This window comes from Terrapene carolina, unplaced genomic scaffold (genome assembly GCF_002925995.2).
Source record: "Terrapene carolina triunguis isolate 2854851 unplaced genomic scaffold, T_m_triunguis-2.0 Scaffold18, whole genome shotgun sequence".
Classification (NCBI taxonomy): Eukaryota; Metazoa; Chordata; order Testudines; family Emydidae; genus Terrapene; species Terrapene triunguis.
Genome location: NW_020664369.1, coordinates 4,298,586 through 4,317,316, shown reverse-complemented (window position 1 = coordinate 4,317,316; position 18,731 = coordinate 4,298,586). Strand labels below are relative to the sequence as shown.

Genomic DNA, 18,731 nt, shown 5'->3' with positions numbered 1-18,731 from the left:
TCAAAAGCAAATGTTACTTTTCTTGTCTGCATAGTAAACACTGGCATTTTTATCTGTTTGAATAATCAAAGTGGTGCTTTCTGTGCCTTCTTAGTTGCAAAGATTTGAACTGCTTCCTGAAGGTCCACAGTCTGGGCCAGCTCATGCTCTATTGAGATGGTTGCAAGGCCAACCAGCCTCTCCTGTGTCATTGTGGAGCATAGATGTGTTTTTATTAACTTCAGCTTGGAGAAGCTGCGTTCTCCAATGGCAACTGATACAGGAAGTGTTAGAAGTATGCATAGAGCAACAAAGGTATTTGGAAAGAGGGTGCACATTATTTGTGCACATATATTCCAGAACAGCCTTTAGAGTTGATCCTGCTGAAATGTATCTTGAAAGGGCTTTCAGTTCATCACCTAAATCACTTGCATCAATATCGCGCATGTCATCATGTGTCAACACTGTCTCTAGTGCCCTGCATTGCTGGTGTAGGTCTTCTTCAAGTATAGTGAGGAGTTTGGGAATATCATACAACATCCCAAATATACTGCTGTGTTCCTTGAGCTGCATGAAACGTTCAACTGACTATTGCACTATCTAGCTCCTGGTTAAAGAATTCAACTTTGAATTGTTGTTTGCAGTCTCTTCTGGGATGATCCCGTGCCTCGTAATCAAAATGTCTTCTTCTTCGGTGACTCTTGTATTCTTGAATGGGTGAGAAAATAGCTTCAGTGTGAAGTTCCTCTGCCAACTTCTGTGCACTCTTCAGAACATTTTGAAATCCCTTATCTGACCGGTAAGACTGTAGGTATGACTTGGCTTTGTCCAGTTGTTCCATTGCTCCAGATATATCAAGGTCGACACCTTGCAGTCTCTTGCTTACAACATTTATTTCAAACAGTATGTCATGCCACAACATTAAGCCACACAAAAATTTGAAGTTACGTATGTTTCTGGTGATTCCATTTCTCTCTGCCACTGTTCTCCCACAAACAGTTCCTGTCATAGCATTATCCTCCATAATGGCAACTCTGGCTTCATCTATCTTCCCAATTTGGTGTTTGATAGGCTTTATCGCCTCCACTCAACTTTAGAATAGAATCATAGAATATCAAGGTTGGAAGGGACCTCAGGAGGTCATCTAGTCCAACCCCCTGCTCAAAGCAGGACCAATCCCCAACTAAATCATCCCAGCCAGGGCTTTGTCAAGCCTGACCTTAAAAACTTCTAAGGAAGGAGATTCCACCACCTCCCTAAGTAACCCATTCCAGTGCTTCACCACTCTCCTAATGAAAAGGTTTTTCCTAATATCCAACCTAAACCTCCCCAACTGCAACTTCAGACCATTACTCCTTGTTCTGTCATCAGGTACCACTGAGAACAGTCTAGATCCATCCTCTTTGGAACCCCCTTTCAGGTAGTTGAAAGCAGCTATCAAATCCCCCCTCATTCTTCTCTTCTGCAGACTAAACAATCCCAGTTCCCTCAGCCTCTCCTCATAAGTCATATGTTCCAGCCCCCAATCATTTTTGTTGCCCTCTGCTGGACTCTTTCCAATTTTTCCACATCCTTCTTGTAGTGTGGGGCCCAAAACTGGACACAGTACTCCAGATGAGGCCTCACCAATGTCGAATAGAGGGGAATCATCACGTCCCTCGATCTGCTGGCAATGCCCCTACTTATACAGCCCAAAATGCCGTTAGCCTTCTAGGGCACACTGTCGACTCATATCCAGCTTCTCGTCCACTGTAACCCCTAGGTCCTTTTCTGCAGAACTGCTGCCTAGCCATTCGGTCCCTAGTCTGTAGCAGTGCATGGGATTTTTCTGTCCTAAGTGCAAGACTCTGCACTTGTCCTTGCTGAACCTCATCAGATTTCTTTTGGCCCAATCCTCTAATTTGTCTAGGTCCCTCTGTATCCTATCCCTACTCTCCAGCATATCTACCATTCCTCCCAGTTTAGTGTCATCTGCAAACTTGCTGAGGGTGCAGTCTACACCATCCTCTAGATCATTAATGAAGATATTGAACAAAACCGGCCCCAGGACCAACCCTTGGGGCACTCTGCTTGATACCGGCTGCCAACTAGACATGGAGCCATTGATCACTACCCGTTGAGCCCGACGATCTAGCCAGCTTTCTATCCACCTTATAGTCCATTTATCCAGCCCATACTTCTTTAACTTGCTGGCAAGAATACTGTGGGAGACCGTATCAAAAGCTTTGCTAAAGTCAAGGAATAACATGTCCACTGCTTTCCCCTCATCCACAGAGCCAGTTATCTCGTCATAGAAGGCAATTAGGTTAGTCAGGCATGACATGCCCTTGGTGAATCCATGCTGACTGTTCCTGATCACTACTTTCCTCTCTTCAGAATTGATTCCTTGAGGATCTGTGCCATGATTTTTCCAGGGACTGTGGTGAGGCTGACTGGCCTGTAGTTCCCCGGATCCTCCTACTTCCTTTTTTTTTTTTTTTTTTTTTTTTTTTAAAAGATGGGCACTTACATTAGCCTTTTTCCAGTCATCCGGGACCTCCTGCAATCACCATGAGTTTTCAAAGATAATGGCCAATGGCTCTGCAATCACATCCGCCAACTCCTTTAGCACCCTCGGATGCAGCGCATCGGGCCCCATAGACTTGTGCTCATCCAGCTTTTCTAAATAATCCTGAGACCAGCTTTCGAGCTTACACAGAGCTCTTCTTCAGAAAGAATCAGTGTCTCAAGTGAACTCTAAAAAGCGCTTGATAGTGGAAATATATTTAAAACTAAGAGATGCAGAACCAAATGTTTAAATAATAGACAGAAGATATTTGTACTCCAGCAAAAGCCTTTCTCCATATATAATTAGCGTCTAACGTGATAGAAGAAGAGAAGCAAAATGACTCTTTTCCATTTTATTACATCAAGGGAGCCAGCCAACTGAACTTGATGGTACCTTCTTGTGCTGTTTTTGTGTAGCAGCTGGGAGCTTACATTTATCTGTTACTCTCATCAGTACCACGAAGGGTTTTATAGTCTAACAATGCACGTTTTTTTCCTTGAGTCTTCTGAAAAGCTTTAATTTTTTTTTCCATTGCAAAATCTCTTTGCCATGAGAGGCTTTGTAATTTTTAAATAAGTAATGTCACATTAATTTTTCTTCAAACCAATGAAGGCTTTTCCACACACAGAACCCCCATTTAAATAAAACTGCACTTTTAGAGTCATTCATTCTACTAACTTTGGCTTCAATTTTTTTTAATACACAATATTTCATTTCTCTTCACATGATGGCAATTTTTTATACTACTAATATAACCGACCATAAAAGTTAGCAATGTCAAAAGTGATAAGACAGACAAAGACTATTAAAAGAACAATACTACTACCAACAGTTGATAATTTAAAAAAAATGTTAAATACTTGACTATGAATTTACATTTATATAGTGCCTTTCATCTAGAGGGATCTCAAAGTTCCGTATTAACTTTACCAGTGGATTTTTAATCTCTATATAAGAATCAGTTCACCATTAACTTAAGTATAATCTCTTCTAGAGAGAAATGTGACAACCGTTAACCAGCACCAAACAACACTACAAAACAGTTTAGGACAGCGAGTAAAAAAATAAAATACGCAACTGGAACTATAGGCAGAATGTAATTATCCAAATAACAATTTGGCCAGTATTCTACACACTTCCCACTTTTGTAAAGAAAAATGCCATGGGGTCCTTAATGTCTCAATACTGCCTTAGAAGGAAGAGTGCCACTTACTATATTCACCACTAACTGCAAATAATTTTTTTCCTTGGAGGATCTCCCATACTTAGCCCAGCCATACTTATTTTATGAGTTCAAAGCCAGAGGTTGTATGTCTGATTGTAATGGGGTAGCCATTGACTGAGAGCACCTTCATGGCCAGGGTAACTTTGCAGGCACCCTGTCCCATTTAGCCCCTTCTTGTAGGTCCTTTAATAACTGCACACGAGCTTTACTGTGGATAATAACTCCCCCTCCCTGGGGCTGGTTTAATAGCAGCAGCAGTTCTTAACAATTCTCAGGGTCCCAAAATACAGTCCATCACCACACAACAGTCCATACTTCATTCTGCTGTCTTCTCTCACAGCTGCAGCTCTTTTTCTCTCCCAGTCTGTTCTCACAGTCCATCTTCTTCTAGGCCCAAACTCCAATCAAGTTTCCCCACAGGAGCCTCCTGGGCTCCTCTCTGTCACAGCTCCTTTGGTCTTGGGGACTTCCACAGAGGAGGCCTTCATACTCTGTTAGTTCTTTACAATTTCTTGAGCCCCTCCCGTTCATTGCAGCCCTGTCCTGTTTTTTATAGGGCAATCACCTTGATTTCTCCCAGGTGTGACTCATTCTGTAATGAGTAGCTCCAGCCTGCCAGCCATTAAAGGGTGAGCCACCTTGTTACACTGCCATAGTGAGGTTATGAGATTTATGTACTTTAAATGTATGGTTTCATTGATGTGTTATACAACAGCCCCTAGAAGCTGTCTTTAATTAGGATTTCATTTCTAATTATAAATAAATGTGATTATTTATGTGTATACTTGTTATGAGGCATTAAAATACATTTGAAGTACAGGAAATAACTTACACTGAAGGAAATGTAAGTGATATTTTGTTAGTCAAACATGTTTTGGAGGTTCTTCCCTATTAACTGTATCTATGTTTCCCCTAAATTAATGTTGTGAGTACCAATTTTAGTGTCTGAGAACAAAAAATACATAAAATGTAAAGATGACACTCAGGAAAGTAAGAAAAGTCAGCTAAGAATGGTAAGAAAGGCTAGGAAGAATGAGTTATGATTTATTTGTATTACCCCTTGCATGTGAATCCGGATTAATACAAATACATCCAAATGTCAGAAGGGATCCTACTTATTCTGCCTTTCAGTTCCCCTCATCATTATCATGTACAAATCTATTTATGAAATGTGACTTCAAAATTACTCATGGTATCAGCTCACCGACTCTGATTATGAAAGTGTCCTCTGATGCTTGAATAATAGATATTCTATCATTTAAATAATCCCTCAAAATTCAATTTACACCATGTAAATTAACTTCTGGATATGTATATTGGGTAGATCATTAGAACTCCTTTTGATATTGTACCAATGAAACAAAAAAGAATATTTCAACCGCATTTTTAGCTGGATAGGTACCCATTTGCTGAGAAAAGAGTTGGGGGAATCTTTCATAATGTATATTTATATCTTATAATAGGACCTACTACAGTTACACTATTTTTTTTTTTCTATTTCCCACGTACTATTTACTGAAAGTAAAATTTTCAAAAAATGTCTTAGTTTGTCTACATGGGGACATGCAGGAAAGTTCATCTAAATAATAAAAGGTATGAATTTGAGATTGATTAAACTACATAAATCCCATTTCAAACGGGACTAGATCAAAGAGCATTAATGAATAGTTAATGCGCGTCAGCAGGGTCACCACGGATCGGCAACCTTTGGCACACGGCCTGTCAGGAAAATCGACTGGAAGGCCGGGACGGGTTTGTTTACCTGCAGCATCCACAGGTTCAGCCGCTCGCAGCTCCCACTGGCTCCGGTTCACCGTTCCAGGCCAATGGGGGCTGCGGGATGCGGCGGCCAGCACATCCCCCGGCCCTCTCCACTTCCCGCAGCCCCCTATGGCCTGGAACGGTGAACCGCAGCGGGTGGAAGCTGCGATCAGCCGAACCTGTGGAGGCTGCAGGTAAACAAACCCGTCCCGGCCCACCAGCAGATTTCCCTGACGGGCCACGTGCCAAAGGTTGCTGAGCCGTGGTCTACACAGACACTTAATACAAATAAGTATTAGACTGACCTAGCTACATTGGTCAGCCATGTGAACATTTTTTAACCCTGTGCAATTTAGTTAGGTCAGCCTATCCCGCACTGTAGATGCAGCTACGTCAACTGAATAGTTTTTCCAACGACCTAGCTACAACAACTCAGAGAGCTGGATTACCTACACTGATGGAAAAATCCCTTCCATCAATGTAGGAAGCATCTACAATACAGTGACACAGCTGCAGCGCCATAGCTATACCACTGTAGCCGCTGTGGTGTAGACATACCCTTAGTATGTGGCAGGCTAGTATGGGGTAGATTCACATGCCAGCTTGTTGAGAACTAAATGTTTGTGTAGATAAGCCCTCAGTCCCATTGAAAGTCAACAGGATTAGATGCTTTTGAAAATGGAGCTTACAGCATGCTTACATTACAACTGCTACAGCACTGCAACTGTGCCGCTGCAGCAGCATAGTGTAAACGCTTCCTACATTGACGGGAGGGGTTTTTCCGTCAATTTAGTTAATCCATCTTTCCAAGAGGCGGCAAGTAGGTCCAGGGAAAAATTCTTCTGTCAACATAGCTGCATCTACTCCAGGAGTTAGATCGATCTAACTATGGCACTCAGTAATACAAATAATAAACAATAATAAATAAAACTTCAGGAATATGAGATGTAAACATCTAAAAGCTCAGCAGTGAAAATAAAGATGACATTGAAACAAACAAATCATGTAAAGTGACATTCTTACCTATGCAGCTGTAAATATTCTCTGGGTCTATTTAACAGGTGAAGGAATCGGTCAACAATCTTGTTTTTCCCCACGCCCTGAAATAATGTATATTAAAAACATTACAGACAAAGAAGAGTACTTTAATATCCAAGAATTGTCGAGAGAATAAGGTCAGAATTCCTTTAAAATCTAGTAAAATCTCACACAAGATACAAAAGTTGTGATTGCAATTACAATACTATATTATTAGGTTTACACCAATGTTTAGTTTGAAAAAGAGAAGTGATATTCTTTGTAACTGCATATTTTGTCTGTCCTACTAGATTTTATATATATAAAGTGGTATAGCATGGAATATATATATTGCACACTGTATCGCCCCCACCTCCCTCGCCAGAAGTACTGGGGCGTGCCCGGAAGTATAAGAGGCCAGCCCTGCAGCACAGTTGGGGGAGAGCCTGCAACGGAGGACGACGCCTGGCCTGTTCTCCAGAGGCCCCGAGAGGAGCCTGCGCCTGGCTGTTCCCGATCCCCAGACCTGGACGTCGACTCGCCCGGAGTACCCACTGCAGTTTACCCTGAAGAACCGGAAGAGGCCTGGAGGCCGCAGGTACCAAACCCCGGGGAGGCAGGAAGTAGCCCAGGGGCAGCCACGGAGCAGCCAGCTGCAGAGCCTGGCGTGGCTCAGTCGGCGTGTTGCGGCTGGATCCCCGCCGACACAGGGGCAGCCAATCCTGCCCGTCAGGGCCCTGGGCTGGGACGCGGTGGAGTAGGGTGGGCCCGCGTCCCCCTGCCACCCCACCCCGGGGCGGCTGACCCCCTACACGGTGCAAGGAGGCTCTAGCCCAAGACAGGAGCTCCCTTGCCACTCACCTTTAGAGACTGTTTGTTTGCTGGCTGCCTGGGCTCTGCCCAGGCCAAAGCCAACCCCTTAGAGGCTGTGTGTTTGCTGTCTGCCTGAGCTCTGCCCAGGCCCCAGCCAGCCCTGATAGACTGTAGTTAAGGGCTGACTACTTGAGCTAACCCAGTCCAGGCTAAAGCCTGGTATTGACTATTTACCGCGCAGCCCTACTGGGGCTTTTGCCTGTCTTACGGACTCTGATCCTGACCCCACAGGACTAGCCTGAGTGGCCTCCCTCCAACTGGGAGAGTGAGGGAGCATTACACACACGTAATAGCTGTATAGAAATACATGTGTAGCAGTTTTCATATTACCAGTTGTACATTCCCTCTTAGAAATATGATTATTAGTTTTGTAGTTCTTATTTCTACATGCTTTATTTCATATTCAGGGCAATTGGTTTCATAACAGAGCAGACTAACATGTAGTACCCAAAGCAAAGGAGAAAGTGAGCAGCAAATACAGAATGCCAATATAATCTACAACCATACTTTATCTAATAGTGTTACCAGTATTTGGATGACTGAAATCTACATCTCCTTTTAACTAATTTCTAGTACTCTAGTCCCTTTAATTTCCCAGCATTTACAGAAGTACAGTATGGGTGCGGATGGTGGGCTTACACTAAATACATATACAAAGTAGTAAACTTGGTAGTCAGGGGAAACATCTAGGAGCAATTGGCTGGGGTTAGAGCATTGCCTTTTGTTCAATGTCATGTACAATATTTTCTAACCCTGTTCTACTGAAATCAGTGGCAAAAGTCCACAAACTGAAGTTATGTCTCATGCTGATGCATTGTTTCTCTTGGACTATCAGATAACAGTGGAGGCCAGTGATAGATGGAGAAAGTTATCACTCAGAGGGTGAAACAATTCCTCTCTTATGCAGACCATAGCATAGTGGTCGCAAGATTGATAGATGGGAAAGATAGTAGAGTTGTCAGCCAGAGAAAAGAAACAAAGGAAAGAAATCAGGAGGAACGATAAGTTCACAATTTTGGAAAATATGGACATGGTGATGAGACATCTAAGACATTTCAAGAGACATCTGAAAACGTAAGACTGAGCAAAGAAGTAGATTTGAGAATCATTCACATAAATGTAGCAGTTGAAATCATGGAAGCATATAAGGTTGCCAAGAGAGAACAGAGAAAAAAAAAAAAAGCTGGTGACCAAATAGAACCATAGTGTATTCTTACAGTGAGCGGAGTATGAAACTGGTTGAAAGACCATACTCAGAGTAGTTATCAATGGTTTGCTGTCAAACTGGGAGGATATATACAATGGGGTCCTGCAGGGATCAGTCCTGGGTCTGGCACTATTCAATATTTTCTGAATGACTTGGATAAAGGAGTGGAACAGGATTAGAATTCAAAAGGACCTTGACATATTGGAGAATTGTTCTGAAATCAATAAGTTGAAATTCAATAAAGACAAATGCAAAGTACTTCACTTAGAAAGGAAAAATCAAATGCACAGCTACAAAATGAGGAATAAAGGGTGAGGTTTCTGAAAAGGATGCAAGGATTATTGTACATCACAAATTGAATATGAATCAACAATGTGATGCTGTTGTGAAAAAGGTTAATATCTTCCTGGGGTGTATTAATAGGAGTGTCCTATGTAAGACACTGGAGGTAAAAGGTCCTGCTCTATTTGGCACTGGTGAGGCCTCAAATGGAGTACTGTGTCCAATGTTGGGTATCACGCTTGAGGAAAGATGTGGACAACCTGCAAAGAGTCCAGAACAAAGCAACAAAAAAGATGACTGGTTTAAAAAATCTTGACCTATGAGGAAAGGTTAAAAAACTGGGCATGCTTAGACTTGAGAAAAGACAACTGATATGTTAAGGGCTGTTATAAAGAGGACTGTGATCAATTGTTCTCCATGTCCACTGAAAATAGGACAAGAAGTAATGGGCTTAATCTGCAGCCAGGGAGATTTAGGTCCGATATTAGGAAAAACTAACTATAAGGGTAGTGAAGCTCTGGAACAGGTTTCCAAGGGTGGTTGTGGAATCCCCATCATTGGGGGATTCCCCACAATTTTAAAAACAGGTTAGACAATCATCTGTTAGGGATGGTCTAGGTTTACTTGGTCTTTCCTCAGAGCAGGGGGCTGGACTTGATGACTTTTCACAGTCCCTTCCACCTCTACATTTCTATGATATCTCTATATTTCACGCTTTAGGTTATACTACATAAATAAGTCAAGTTTTTCATGATTTCTTGACATCAGAATTTCCCAATGGAGTCAAACCTTTATATACAAATGTGATGGTAAGATATGCTTCGTATTACTGGTATTTTTATTTTCAATAATTGCCAGTATCCTGTAATCACATGCTTGAAGAATTATAGGACTTTTTAAATTCTCTAGTATTTGGAACAAGACATAATATAGCGAAATCATAAGTTCTTCTACAAAGTCAAAGAACACACCTTTTATCAGGTAGAAATAAAACATAGCTGGAAACCTGTAATATCACATATGGAGATGGGTACACCTCCATACGCTGCTGTTACTGCAGCTGTGAGATTTTTAAAACCATAAATGGGCTGATACACTGAAATGTTCCACCTAGTTTCAGCACAGCTACACAGAGGCAGAACTGCATAATGCACTTTTTTAAAAGACCTTCAAAAACTATGGCAGACGGTTACAGTCAGTATCGTGTGCCAATCCCAAGTAGATTCCATGCCTAATTCTCTGCAGAATGGGACTCGAGCCAACTGTGGCAAAAACCAAGCTGCAGAGAGACAGATCAAAATACGGACTCAGTACAGAACATATCAAATATCAAACAAACTGGATACTCTACTAGAAGAAGAAAGATTTTTTTTTTGACTTTCATCTGTATTGAGAAAGAGAGCGTGGTTTGTCTGTGTGTTTGTAATACTGTCTTAGGAACTCACACACGCACAATTTAGATATTTCCCAACTACTAAATAATGTTGTTGTTTTTCCCCCTCATCTCTCTAATGAAATAGAGGACCACATGGCTGCCTTTTGTTTACTTCTTTCTAAGCTATCATTGCCAATGATGAGAGTAAGAATATGCTTAGCTTCCGAAAGAATGTTCAGATGCTAAATGGATGCTGTAAAGCACCAAGGAATGGAGTGAGTAGTGCTAACACCACTACCGGTGAAATCCTGCTCCTTGAAGCCAATGGGAGTTTTGCCATTGACTCCAGCGGAGCCAGGATTTCATCTTAGACTTTTTTTTTTTTGTGTTTCATCAAATACAGTCCCTTTTTTGTTGTAGCTTTATTTTAAGTCAGTGAGAATGATGTATTTTAAAAATATGCATATAATATTTAGAAACAGGCATTCGTCACCAGTTCGTAACTATTATTAAAATGTTACGGTTGGTCAACTTTTAAACTTAGCTGCTTGAAGGAGTACAGTATGTGCCTGCACAGATATTGTGGTGTACCACACAAAATCCTTGCTTGGCAAAAATGGTTAGGGAATCAGAGTCAAAGCTCTTTCATTCTATTCCTGGCTCTCCCACAGACTCGCACTGTGACAAGTCACCACCTCTGTCTGCCTCAGATTTTCATATCTATAAAATGGGAATATCTCACCAGAGTCCTTCAGTGATTAACACAGTGTTTGTAAATCAGCTCTTTGGATGCAAAAGCTTCATTTAAGTGTAAATTATTATTATTAAGAACAATATTCCAGCAAGAGGGAATGATTTAATTAAACACTTGGGACAGATCCAGGCCCATTATAAGGCTTCTTTGTGCCATCAAGAGACCACTAACGCCAGCTTAACTAACTTCCTGAGGAAATCCTAACTGACAAAGAGCCAGCAGAGCTAGCTCTACACAACCCTAACCTGGCCTACATGGTATAAAGCAGTGGTTCTCTAACTTTTGTACTGGTGACCCCTTTCACATAGCAAGCCTGTGTGCGCGACCCCCCCCTCCTTAGAAATTAAAAATGCTTTTTTTACATATTTAACACCATTATAAATGCTGGAGGCAAAGCGGGATTTGGGGTGGAGGATGCCAGCTCGCAACCCCCCATGTAATAACCTTGTGACCCCCTGAGGGGTCCCGACCCCCAGTTTGAGAACCCCTGGTATAAAGAATGTGTTTGAGACATGGGCAGGGAAAAGAAATACTACTGCATGTTGGAACAGCCTCTTAGGAGAAGTTACCAGTGGATCCAAGTTAGAACAACCCTGAAACAAGCCTGTAGTAGCTGTGGAGATCAAGGAGCATAAGGATGGCATAAAGCCACCCTCCTTGAGTCTTGTACTAAAGAGTCAAGAATTAAGCTCTCTTTCTTATATACACACTGATATCTAGAGTAATGAGCAATTTAACTACACTCTTTATATAAAAATGCTGAAAATATTGGGTTGTTCTATGGGCAAATTAAGGTAACAAATAATTTCTGCAATCTCATGTAATTTGCCCCCATGGATCAGCCAGATTTAACATCACCGCCCACAAGGAACATGACTAATCAGCTTATCAGAAGCACTAGAAGAATAAATTAGTTCTTCTTTTCAGAGATATCTGCATAGCACTTGTGTATGAAATATTTCCGCTATATAAACTTAAAAATATGCATTAATCAAAAATACAGAAATATGCAAATCAGGATGAATAAATAACAGTTGTATTGAAGTTTTGACTAAGCCAAATAAAAATATCTGAGAAAAGCAAGCATTAGTACATTACTTCTATTCTGAGAGAAATATAGCACACCTGAACTATATAGCACATCTTTATGTTAATGGCAAGGCCTTCTTTGAGGTGGTACATTCTTCCTTTGTGAAGGAAGCTGCCCACCTTCACAGGCAAAAGATTGAAGAAAAAAAAAAAAAAAGTCCTCTACATTGCTCCATGTAGCAGAGCGCAGCTGGCCCTCCTGGCTCCTGCCTCTGCTAGGCTCAGAGAAAGTCACTCAGAGACCCTCTGGTTCTGAAACTACTGGTGCTTTTATTTACAAGTCTGTGTTCCCACCACCTTCTCACCATACAGTGTACACAGCTCTGGGTTCCTTGTGTCTGAACCCAGGAGGGAAGGGCTTTTTCTCCCTGCCTGCTCTCCCTTGCTCTCCTCCATCCCACCACCCAGGTTTCCTTCTTCCCAGCCTCTTATATAGGCCTGGGCTAATTGGGCTGGCAGCTGGGTCTTATTTCCCAATTAGGGCAGGTTCTTTCCAGCCAGCTCCACTTTATTCACTTAAATTGGGCTGGCATGGTAGGGGGCTGATTCTGCAGTCTTTCTGCTCAGCACCCTGTCACACTCCACAAAACAGGTAAACAATATACATTTTCTATTCTGAGTTTTGTTCAGTGTTGCATGCTATTATGGTACTCCTAGTTTCTCCACAAGTGTGTATGTAATTAGATTGGAAGAAGAATATTATCTTTGAAGGAAACGTGGTCAAGTTTTCTATAGAACATGGCCTTTGAAATACCTTACAGAAAGAGTCAATCATTTGTTTTATTAATTTCCTCACACTAAAATGTATTTCTAGTAAGAGCATAATTTTTCAAGTAATCTAAGTTCATATCTCCATCAGCTAAAGTAAGGCCTTGCATAAGGCTGGATGCCAATACTAGTTTCATAGGGAAGACAAATTACTGTATTTTTCTACAGGCAGTTACATTTTTAAAACCATTAATACATTTTTGAACTACCTACTTACTGCTGGCTTACTTTGCAATTCTCACTAAGTACAAGAGAAATAGAAATTGCTACCAAGTGAGCTTGTGATGGCCTTCGTTTAAATTATTAACAATGATATTTAGCACTTCTAGAGTATGCTACATCTTTAAAACATGTTGTAACTTTTATCCTCCTCCTCTTTTGTCTAAGTTGTTTATTTAGATTGCACACTCTTTAGGGCAGGGACCTATCTTATAGATATGCAAGGTGCCTAGCATTTCTGAGGAGAAAATAATGGCAGTAGACCCAGTGTACACATGTTAACTAGCAAATCCTAAAGTCCAAATGTGAATTGAGAAAATTCAAAATGTTGAAATTACTAACTGTATTTAGAAATCATTTAAACTACGTTTAGCATTTCTGAGCCTCCTGCTGGTCATCACCATCCTGCTGCTTGCTGAAAAGTGAACACTAGCATTATGAAAGTCCAGTATAAAATGTACCAAGCCATTTTCCATCCTGCTTTAATAATAACTGTTTAAAGGAGAAGGTATGCTTTTAAACATTACATTTTTATTTTAAAAATCACTTTTTATGCCAGTTAAATGAGCACACAAGCAGGATAGAAATTGGCTTATGATTTCTATTGGTGATAAAAGTGTTGTCAATTTTCAGCAAGAGGCGGGCAGCCACCACAGGCTCAGAAACAGCAACTTTGATTTGAAAATTTTCGGCAATGAAAACTACAATGGAGTGGGAAAATGGAAGGCCTGGAGGGAGCAGGGAGCACGTGTGTCTGGCGGTCATGAACAAGGAATCGCACTGGTGAGCAGGGCTGGTGTGGAATGTTCTCCAGTGCATCTCTGAGTCCCACTCCTCAGTCACATACAGCGGCTTACCTGCTTTAACTCATGCTGTGGTTTTCTGTCCTCTTTATGGGCAGATTAATGAAGAGGATACCCATAATTTTGGGAATATCCACACAACCACCCCATTTCCTTCTGGCCATGCCCCTTTTCTCCATTATGCTATCTGCTGTGCTGCACAGTGGTACAGACTGCATTACAGACAGTGTATGCAGGCAGAGAACTGCGTAAGTGCACTGTACATCACGGTCAGTGTGTTTAGTCAAGCAAAGTGGTATAAATTGACTTTAGAGTACATGAAAGTCTGGCCATCTACTCTGAAACTTCAGCTATGTGAACCAGTGAATAATCTGAACAAGACTATAGGACAGATAAGTTCTAAAACATGACTACTCTGCATTTGCTATGAAGTGATAAAGAATGTTTTGTGGATCCCGAGGGTCAAACTTAAGATAAATGAACAGAAAAGGATAGATTTTTTTTTTTTTAATTACAACGTTTGCAAGCAAGCACAGGATGAAAACCTTGGCACCTTGAATGGGAAAGTAATAGCGTACATGGCACGAAAGCAGGCTTATCTTAATGTGGCTGCTTTAAAAAAAAAATTTAATATGTCAACTGGATTAATTCCTAATATCTAGCCTCTTGTTACTTAAACTTCTGTGGTGGCAGTGATAACAAGCTGTGTTTTATGGACACAAAAAACGAAACACATCCTTAATTCTGAGCAGAATTAACCAGACAAAAAGAAAGAGAGTCCTTATCAACTCTTAAGAGCACATGAAGTGACTGAATCTGATATACAATCAGTTTTCTATGTTGCTGCACAGAAGTAATTTAAGGTACCTTTCAAATAAGGCTATATATGTACAATACTAGTATATTTGTCTTTTTAGGTTTAGATTTCTCTGTAGTTATTTACTTATTCTAAAATTAGATTCCAATAACATTCTCAGATGTAGGCACATGAAACTGAAGATTTATCAATGGCACAATAGATGCAACTTCAATGAAGCAAAAGAGAGTTTCATTTGCTTATAGCAATGGTGAATTTGGTTCACATATTGTAAAGAGATATATGTTTTAACTTACCTGGTTGCCAACTAGAAGAAGGTGTTCTCCCAGCAAAAAGTCTTTTAGCATATCCTCCATCACCATCATATGCTAGAGACAAAGAAAACAAGAATTTTAAATACTGTGCTTATACACACAAAATAAATGCAAGATTATTACTTAAAGTATTTTTTCACAAGAACCCTTATCTAGTTATCTATATCTATTTATTTGGTATTTTAATGAAATAGAATTGTCTCAATCAGAGCAGAGGGAATCTATTCAGTAACTGAAACAGTTTTTAACTCCATTGATTTACTATCCTGCACTCTGACTGGCGTTAGGTGTCTGATTTCTATATTTCTCAATAACTGTTCAGAAAGAATTTCCTTTTAGTCTGGTGGGCTAATATTTGTCAGCCTCAGTGCAAGGACTGATATAATGACTGTATGTATGTAGATTGCATCATGGAATGAGCCACCCAAATACCCCGAGAGAACTTGCTTCAATACAGAAATAAAACCCCTGCTACCCGCACACCCCTAGTTGTCACATACCACTCCACACTGGAATCCATACAGGGTATCATTAAACAAGTACAACCCGCACTCTATGTGGACTGCATCCTGAAAGAAATCTTTCCTGAACCCCCTCTTCTGGCCTTCAAACACCCCCCCAAACCTCTCCAAACTCATCATCATAAGCAAGCGCCCCATAGACCAGGACACACCAACTCAAGGCACACCAGACTCTGCCAGAACAGATGCAAGACCTGCAGACATATCTCCACCAACAATACACCTTTCAAGATCCATGGATCCGGCACATGCCTATCACAACATGTGGTGTGCCTCATTCAGTGAACTAAATGCCCCAATAACAGCTGTGTGGGTGAAACTATATTCTTGAATGAACTCACACAGGAAAATGATAAAAGACAAAAACAACCTATCACCTGTGGTAAACACTTTTCACAAATTTCAGAGCGATAGCCATGTTACTCTGTATCAGCAAAAACAACAAGGAGTCCTTGTGGCACCTTAGAGACTAACGAATTTATCTGAGCATAAGCTTTCATGGGCTAAAACCCACTTCATCAGATGCACGGAGTGGAAAATACAGTAGCAGGCATATATACACAGTACATGAAAAGATGGGAGTTGCCTTACCAAGCGGGGGGTCAGTGCTAACGAGACAATTCAATTAACAGTAGAATACCAAGGGAGGAAAAATCACTTTTGTAGTGGTAATGAGGGTGGCCTATTTCAAACAGTTGACAAGAAGGTGTGAGTAACAGTAGGGGAAAATTAGTATGGGGAAATTAGTTTTTGTAATGATCCATCCACTCTCAGTCTTTATTCAGGCCTAATTTGATGGTGTCCAGTTTGAAAATTAATTCCAGTTCTGCAGTTTCTCGTTGGAGTCTGTTTTTGAAGTTTTTTTGTTCAAGAATTGCCACTTTTAAGTCTGTTATTGAATGACCAGGGAAATTGAAGTGTTCTCTTACTGGTTTTTGAATGTTATAATTCCTGATGTCAGATTTGTGTCCATTTATTCTTTTGCGTAGAGACTGTCCGGTTTGGCCAATGTACATGGCAGAGGGGCATTGCTGGCACATGATGGCATATATCACATTGGTAGGTGAATGAGCCCCTGATGGTGTAGCTGATGTGGTTAAGTCCTACGATGGTGTCCCTTGAATATATATGTGGACAGAGTTGGCAATGGGGTTTGTTGCAGGGTTTGGTTCCTGGGTTGGTGTTTTTGTTGTGTGGTGTGTAGCTGCTGGTGAGTATTTGCTTCAGGCTGGGGGGGCTGTCTGTAAGCGAGGACTGGCCTGTCTCCCAAGGTCTGTGAGAGTGAGGGATCGTCCTTCAGGATAGGTTGTAGATACTTGATGATGCGCTGGAGAGGTTTTAGTTGGGGGCTGTAGGTGACAGCTAGTGGCGTTGTGTTACTTTCTTTGTTGGGCCTGTCTTGTAGTAGGTGACTTCTGGGTACACTTCTGGCTCTATCAATCTGTTTCTTCACTTCACCAGGTGGGTATTGTAATTTTAAGAACGCTTGATAGAGATCCTGTAGGTGTTTGTCTCTGTCTGAGGGATTGGAGAAATTCGATTGTATCTTAGAGATTGGCTGTAGACAATGGATCATGTGATGTGGTCTAGATGAAAGCTGGAGGCATGTAGGTAAGTATAGCGGTCAGTAGGTTTCCGGTATAGGGTGGTGTTTACGTGACCATCACTTATTAGCACTGTAGTGTCTAGGAAGTGGATCTCTTGTGTGGACTGGTCCAGGCTGAGGTTGATGGTGGGATGGAAATTGTTGAAATCCTGGTGGAATTCCTCAAGGGCCTCCTTCCCACGGGTCCAGATGTTGAAGATGTCATCAATGTAGCACAAGTAGAGTAGGGGCGTTAGGGGACGAGAGCTGAGGAAGTGTTGTTCTAAGTCAGCCATAAAAATGTTGGCATACTGTGGGGCCATACGGGTACCCATAGCAGTCCCGCTGACTTGAAGGTATAAATTGCATTGTATGTATAAACTCCAAAGTATGTATTTATATTATTATTATTAGAAACAATTTAACATTTAGCAGGTTGGTTTTTATCGTCTTTCATTTAATATCTGAATACATACTTTACATTTTCAAATAAATAAATAAATAATTTGAGAGTGCTTCCTGTTGACCTGGTATTAACTAGATTGTGGGGATGAGGGCTTATTTGCTATAGACCTCAAAATTTCTTCAGCTCAAAATATTACCACCACATAAATCAGGATGCACACTCAAGTTATTACAATAATAATATTGCAATAGATTACAGCAAACTACAATAATCAAGAACTAATAAGAACATTTTTTTATATGATGTGAAGAAAAGTCCCAATGGTCAAATTTGTCTCTGGTACACATCCACTGAAGTCAAGAGATGAATTTGATCCAATATGTTTATAATTACACACATTTATATCACTTGGAGGTGAGATATTGATCTCTAATACTAGTTAACTCTAACTTCATCTCAAATACAAGTTTCTATTGCAATTAGTTTATTTTCAAGAAAAAGAAAGAAAATCCATCCCAAATCAAAAGTATGTGGCCATACTGCATTTCTCACAATCTCGGAATTAGACTGACTAATCAAAGTCACTGTTAAAATACTTGTGATATATTTAATACTAACTAAATGTTATAAAACATTCTAACATGTACAATTAGTAATGTACTTGAAAATAAAAATCAACCTAAACTTGCTCCAAACAAATAGATTTGTTGCAAATAAAAATAATGCAATTATCTAAGGACCTTGATAACATGAAAAATGCAGGCTGCTTTACTAGCATCAAAATCTTGTGTATCCTCTGTATCTAGTGAAAATAGGTCATCTGTAAGTAGGTCAGACAGGGTACTCAGAAAAAGGAATGACAGTCTTTACATAAATGTAACATAATACTATATTTTCTTTCAGCATCATCATCTCATCACTGGTATTTGCTTCTTGAAATCAGTAACTCCTGCATTATTACTGAGTATATGGAAATATTCAATTTATAACACTGCAAAAGCTGTTTTGATTTTCCAAATCGCTCTAGACCAGGGGTCGGCAACATTCGGCACGCGGCTCGCCAGGGTAAGCACCCTAGCAGGCCGGGCCAGTTTATTTACCTGCTGACGCCAGGTTCGGCCGATCGCGGCCCCCACTGGCTGCAGTTCGCCATCCCGGGCCAATGGGGGCGGCGGGAAGCCGCGGCCA

At 40.8% G+C, this 18,731-nt stretch overlaps 1 protein-coding gene across 1 annotated transcript in view; it reads right to left on the bottom strand.

Annotated features, from left to right (window-relative positions):
• Window positions 1-18,731, bottom strand: part of LOC112103175 (von Willebrand factor A domain-containing protein 8) — a 255,098-nt gene that overhangs the window by 124,416 nt on the left and 111,951 nt on the right. The window contains exons 18-19 of the mRNA XM_029911809.1: window positions 15,014-15,085; window positions 6,537-6,613 (exon numbers count right to left, since the gene is read on the bottom strand). Of these exons, the coding sequence (XP_029767669.1) occupies window positions 6,537-6,613; window positions 15,014-15,085 (149 nt within the window). The remainder of the gene's footprint in view (window positions 1-6,536; window positions 6,614-15,013; window positions 15,086-18,731) is intronic.